This window comes from Harpia harpyja, chromosome 7 (assembly GCF_026419915.1).
Source record: "Harpia harpyja isolate bHarHar1 chromosome 7, bHarHar1 primary haplotype, whole genome shotgun sequence".
NCBI classification, from domain to species: domain Eukaryota; kingdom Metazoa; phylum Chordata; class Aves; order Accipitriformes; family Accipitridae; genus Harpia; species Harpia harpyja.
The window spans coordinates 9,038,171-9,044,658 of record NC_068946.1 but is presented as its reverse complement, the minus strand read 5'-3'; the positions used below and the strand labels follow the sequence as shown (position 1 = coordinate 9,044,658).

At 67.0% G+C, this 6,488-nt stretch overlaps 1 protein-coding gene across 1 annotated transcript; it reads left to right on the top strand.

Moving 5' to 3' along the window:
- The first annotated feature begins 210 nt into the window (after positions 1 to 210).
- Positions 211 to 6,315, top strand: LOC128143755 (polyhomeotic-like protein 2). Its single transcript, XM_052791387.1, is given in 10 exon segments — positions 211 to 397; positions 3,097 to 3,285; positions 3,384 to 3,542; positions 3,619 to 3,696; positions 3,790 to 3,849; positions 3,851 to 3,952; positions 4,716 to 4,820; positions 4,911 to 5,092; positions 5,094 to 5,125; positions 5,807 to 6,315. Coding segments are annotated over 9 exon segments (1,371 nt in total). The 5' UTR covers positions 211 to 397; positions 3,097 to 3,141.
- The last annotated feature ends 173 nt before the right edge of the window (positions 6,316 to 6,488 follow it).

Sequence of the window (6,488 nt, the reverse complement as noted above, 5' to 3'; positions counted from 1 at the left end):
CCGGGGCGGGCGCCGGGGTTGCCCCCCCCTTCCCCTCCCCTCCCCTCCCCGTTGCCACGACGACCCCCCTCCCTCCCCTCCCCTCCCCTCCCCACGTTGCCATGGCGAGCGCGAGCGGCGGCCGCCGTCGCGGCGGGCGCGGGGCTCGCTGGGCGTGTCCGTCGGGGCGGGCGGGGCGCTGATTGGCCGTCCGTCCCACGTGACGCGCGGAGGAATGCAAATGAGTTATGGCATCGGGCCGCCGCGCCGCCGCCTGAGGGAGGAGGGAGCGGCCGCGGGCCCGGCCCCGCCGGTACCGGCACCGGCACCGGGACTCCCCCTCTCCGCCCCCCGCCCGCCCCCGGAGGCGCCTGGGCCATGGCCGTGGCCGGCGGGAGCCGTTCCGCCCGGGCCGCAGGTACCGCGCGTTGCCGCCGCTACCGGGCCCCGGCGGCTTTGTCTGGGCCGGGCCGGGGCCGGGGCCGGGGCGGGGGGGGGGGGGCGAGGAGGGGGGAGAGGAGGGGGGGACTGAGGCGGCGGGGGGGGGGGTGATGGTGGGGGGGGCCGCGCCGCGCATGCGCCCCGGGACCCGCCGTGCCTCAGTTTACCCAGCCGGGCCCGGCTCAGACCCCACCAGTGTCCGTGTCCCCCCGCCGTTCCCTGCCCCCACTTTAGACCCCCCCCGTTATATCCCAGCCCCACTCGTGTTTTCTGCCCCCTCCCCATCATCTTGTGCCCCCCCCCAGGTTCTGCACCCCCTTATTATCACCTTCCACCCCCCACCATCATGTTTCACTGCTTACTACCACATCCCAGCCCCCCACTAGCATTCTCCCCCCATATCCCCTCCCATCATCTTGCACCGCCTTTTCTGATATTTCACCCCCTTACTATTATTTCCCATCCCCCACTGTCATACTCTACTGCTTACTGTTCTGTCTGCCCCCCCATTATATCTGCCCCCCCGATATCTTCTCTCCCCTCTTTTATATCTGCCCCCCCCCATTTCATCCCACCCTCGCTATGATTTCCCCCCCCCATTATTTTGCACCCCCATTTGGGGCTCAGCTCAGGGGTTCCAGGTCCGCAGCTCCTCCCTGTGCTGGCTGGGGGACCCCCCCACACCCCCTACCTGTGCTGGGTCCTGCATCACCTGGCAGTGCCAGAATTCTTCCCTTTTATTTTTCATTTTGGGTGGGTTTAATGGTTTTTGGGGGGTTTGCGGGGGTTGGAAGTGCGTTTCCTCTGTCACCTCTGGCTCAAAAGCGAGGTGCCCCCATCTGACACCCCAAAGTCCACGGGGGGCGGGCAGGTCTTGAACCCATGGCAGGTGGATGGTGGGAGCTGCCATGGGCTCACTGCGCCCTGTTCTTCCTGGGAAGATTTTGGCTCTGGGTGGACCTGGCACGGTTCCTTCGTGTCAGTCACCGTGGTGGCCCCGTGTCACCCTGATGCCACCACGCTCTTCCGGGGGGAAAAACCGGATCCGTGGCCACTCAGTGGGGAAAAGCACTTCCCAAAATTCCTCTGGCTCGTGGTGGACATGTGCCGGCAGGCAGACCCGAGGCTGGGAAGTGTCACGGGCCACACGGAGGAGCGGTGGGGACGTGTGCTGCCACCCCCACAGACACATGCACATCTCACCCCATGCTTCGGGGCAGCGACATCCTCAGGGGACACAACCCCACGGGCCACCGAGGCCGGGGACATCACCACTGCCACGTCCCTTGGGTGCCATGCTGAGGCTGGAGGTGGTTTGGTGGGGCCGTGCTGTGGCATGGCCACCATGACCACCCACCGTGGCCACCAAGGCCACCCGCCGTGGCCGCTGTCCATGGTCTGCAGTGCCCCACACTGCTGTCCCTGGTCCTGCCATGGTGGCACCCGTCATGGTGGCACCCGTCATGGTGGCACCCGTCATGGTGGCACCCATGCAGTGGCACCCACCGCCTGGCAGCGCAGGGTCTCGGCAGGGGCAGGTGTCATGGGCAGGTGACCCAAGGTCCCTTGGTGCACACGGGGCCACTGGAGCCCAGTGGCCATGAGTGGCTGTTGGTGACTGCAGAGCCTCACGGCCACCACGGTGACGGTGGTGATGGTAGTGCTGCCCGCAACCTCCCCTGCACCCTCCACAGCACCCCTCCCTCTGTCCCTGTCCTCCTCCCATCTGCCTGTCCTTCGTTCCATCTGTCCATCCCCTTCCTTCCATCCATTCGTCCCTCTTCTTCCTTCCGTCTGTCCATCCTTCCCTCCATCCCTTGGTCCCTTCCCTCCCTCCTTCCATCTGTTCCTCTTTCCGCCCATCCTTCCATCCATCCCTTTCCTCTGTCCGTCCTTCCCTCCCTTTCTATCCATCCTTCCGTCCATCCCTTTCCTCCTCCTGTGGCATTCTGTCCCTCCTTCCATCCTTCCCTTCATGCCTTTCCTACTTCCGTCCATCCTTCTGTCTGTCCTTTCCTACTTCCATCCGTCCCTCCCTCCCTCCCTCCCTTGCTCCCTCCCTCTCTCTGCTTCCTTCCGTCCCTTTCCTACTTCCTTCTGTCCCGTCCGTCCTTCTGTCAGTCCCTCCTGTCCTTTGTCCCTTTCCCACTTCCCTCATTTCCTTCTGTCCATCCGTCCCTTCGTCCCTCTCCTCCTCCCATCCGTCCTTCTGTCCGTCCCTGCATCCTTACCTCCGTCTCTCCCTTCCTTCCAGCCATCCATCCTTCTGTCCTTCCCTTTCCCCCGTCCTTCTGTCCGTCCCTCCCTCCCATCATCCCTTCCCTACCTCTGTCCATCCTTCTGTCTGTCCTTCCTTCCATCCATCCTCCCTTTCCCTAGCTCCCCCTGCACTGGGGGCTCCTCCCGCCCCAGCCCCTCCCTCAGCACCCGGGGCAGGATGGCGGCCCTGGCCCCCTTCGCCCCAGAGGGGCCCCCTCTTTGGCAGGGGAGGGTGAACCATGGGGCCTCCCGCCATCCCTCCTCCATCCTGCCATCCTCCTCCTCCTCCATATCAGGGGAGGGGGGAGTCACAGCCGCAGCCTCCCTGCTCCGAGCCTTGGAGCAGACATTGGGTGCCAACTTTGGATGCCGCGGGGTGCCTCCTCTCACCCTTTCTCCCCCACCCCCCCGCCCCAGCTCTAGCCTGACCCCCACCACCTCGCAGCGCCCCGGCAAACCGCCATGGAGAACGAGCAGCTCCCGGCACCTCCGCCCTCCAGCAGCGCCGGCGGCACCGCCACGACTCCCAGCAGCACCGGCACCGCCCGCCCACCCGGTCCCCAGATCTCCGTCTACAGCGGCATCCCCGACCGCCAAACCGTCCAGGTATGATATTTTGGCATGGGATTCAGGGCTGGAAGTCGGGGGGGCGGCGTTTTGGGATTGCGGTGCAGCCCGGGGACATGTTTGCACCCCACAAAAAGGTGATCCAGCAAGCGCTGCACCGGCAGCCCAACACGGCGGCACAGTACCTGCAGCAGATGTACGCGGCGCAGCAGCAGCACCTGATGCTGCAGACGGCCGCGCTCCAGCAGCAGCACCTCACCAGCGCCCAGCTCCAGAGCCTGGCCGCCGTCCAGCAGGTACGGGACACCACCCCAGGGGCACCCATAGGTGCTGCGGTGAGGGACACAGGTGACGCTTGGCTCTTCTCCCCAGGCGAGCCTGGCGGCAAACAGGCAAAGCGGCTCTTCAGGTGGTAACGGCGCCCAGCCGGCACCGACGCAGCAACCCACAGTGAGTCCCCTGTCCTCTCCGGCACCCGTCCCGCTGTCGCCTACCCACCGATCCGGCGCAGCACCCCGGCCTTCTCCTTCTGCCCCGTTGCAGATCAACCTGGCGACGTCGCCGGCGGCCGCGCAGCTCCTGAACCGGGCACAGAGCGTCACCCCCCGGGGCCTCGGGCATCGCGCAGCAGGCTGTGCTGCTGGGCAACGCCGCCTCACCCGCCCTCACCGCCAGCCAGGCCCAGATGTACCTGCGGGCGCAGATGGTAAAGGGGCCACCGTCATGCCTGGCAGCGCCCTGCCCCACGGCGCTGTGGGGTGGCTGGGATCCGTGGGGCGCTCATCGTCCTGCTGTGGGGTGGCCAGGAATTGTGGGGTGCCTGTTGTCCCACTGTGGGGTGGCTAAGACCTTATAGGGTCCCTGACTCTGTAGGGTGCCCATTGCTCTGCTGTGGGATGGCTGGGACTTGTAGGGTGCCCATCATCGTGCAGGGGGGTGGCCAGGACCCATGGGGTGCCCGTCATCCAGCTGTGGGGTGCCCGGGACCCATTGGGTGCCCATGGTCCTGCTGCAGGACAGCCAGGACCCTATAGGGTCCCTGACCCTGTAGAGTGCCCGTTGCTCTGCTGTGGGGTGCCCAGACCCATAGGCTGCCCATCGTCTCACTGCTATGGGGTGGCTGGGCCCCGTGGGGTGCCCGTTGTCCCACTCCTGACGTTGCCAGGAGCTGGGGGGTGCCCTTTGGCTTAGGGGGGGAGTTGGGACCCTATAGGGTGTCCTCTGCCATGCTGGGGGTGCCCACACTCTATAGAGTGCCTGTCCCCTGCACCCCTCCTGGTGCTGGGGTCCACCCAAGGGACAGGGAGGGCACTGCCACGCCGGAGGGCCCTGAGGACACGCATGTCACCCCACCCGCCATCCTACCTGTGTGCCACCCCACAGGGACGTGGGGGACACACACGTAGGGTGCCACCCTCCCCCCTCCGCCGCATCGGGGGCCACGCACCCATTCTCTGTCTCCCCCCCAGCTCATCTTTACGCCTACGGGCCCCGTCAGCGCCGTCCGGCCCGAGAGCCCCGCACCGGCACCACCGCCGGCACCACCGCCCGCCCCGCCACCTGCCACCCCCCAGGTGAGCCCCCCAATGCTCCCACCCCCTCGGCCAGCCCCCCCCAAATCCCCCCCCACACCCTGGGACTCCCCTGACCCGCTGCCGTTGCAGGTGCACAGCCTGGCCCTGCGCCCCACCGGCCCTCACCTCCCCGCCCTGGCCATGAAGCCCCCCGGCGGCCCCCCGCCCCGGGCGGGCCCCCCCCGGGGTCCCCCACCCGACCCCCCAGCCGAGCACCTCAAAAAAGCCGAGGGTCCCGACGCCCGCGCCCACCCCCTGGCCCGCGCTGCCGCCCCCCGCTGCCGCCCACCCTCTCGTCACCCCAGGTAAGGTGCTGTGCCATGACGGGGGTACCCATGGGTGCTGGGGGAGTCATGGGGTGAGGTGTTCACTCTGAAACCTAACGATGGTTTTCTTGCCTGTACATGGCACCAGCAGCCCCGTATATGCACTTCAGGGGTGCGTTGCCACCGCCTCAGGTGCTCAGAAAGTCGGGGTGAGGTGAGCAGGGTGGGCGCAGCTCTCAGCTGAGCAGCCTGTGGCGCATTCACTCTGAGACCTAACGGTGGCCCGCACTGGTGTTTCCTGTACATTGCCTGTGTTTGGGACCTTGTGTGTCCACACACCCCCTCAGGGGCCCTACCTGGGAGGGTCTTAGCACCTGCAGCACCCACAGAGTCCCAGGGCCTCGTGGGGTGAGCCTTTGCATGGGGCTAGACCAGTGAGGGTGTGGGCCAGGGGACCCCACAGGGTGACAGAGCCTGGGGATGCTGTGCTGGTGTGGCTCCCAAAATGGGGGATCCCCGCCTGGGACAGCCTGAGCCCAGCTTCCTCCTGCAGCAGCAGCGGGAGCTGGTAAAGTTGGTTGTCAGTAGGCACCACAGTGAACAGATGCTAGAGTGAGGAGCAGCCTCAGGGAGGGGGGAGGATCCTGGAGGTAGGCTCTATTGGGGCTGAGGTGCTGGTGACGAGGGAGGGGTCCCTGTCCCCCATCGTTGTCCCCGCAGCCTACGCCCCGCTGCAGCCCCCCCAGTTCCTGCAGCAGCCGCCGAAGCCGATGCAGCCGCAGCCGCAGCAGCAGCAATTTGTCATCCAGCAGCAGCAGCTGGCACCACGTGGGCAGCCCCCCCCGGGCCCCCCCTCCGCCCCCCAACTCCAGCCCCTTCCCCCTGCCAGCCCCGGCCCGGCCCCCCAACCCAAAGCGGGGGTCCCCCAAGGAACTGGGGGCGAGGGCGGCCCCCCCAACGGCCACCCCAGCTGCCACGCTGCCCCCCGCAAGTTCCAGCACACCTCTGCCGTCATCCTGCAGCTGCAGCCCGCTGGCACCACGGTGAGGGGCGTCCCCCCATCCCCCCCCAGCATGGTTTGGGGGTGCAGGGGGGGTAGAGATGGGGGGCTGGTGTGGGAATGGGGGGGCCTGATCTGCACACGTGCGTGTGTGTGCACACATGCATGCCTGATCCATGCACGTCTGCGTGCACCTGATTTGCGCCGTGTGCGCAATCCCTGTGGCTGATGCACAGGCGGGTGCACACGTGTGCCGCGTTTGTGCGTGTGCATGCGTGGGCCAGATCCATGCATGCGCGCTCCTGATCGGGGGGGGCAGAATGTGTACATGCCTGATCCAGGCACACGTGTGCGCTTGAGCCGCGTGGGTCTGGTCAGTGCACGCGTGCTTGATCCGCTTCT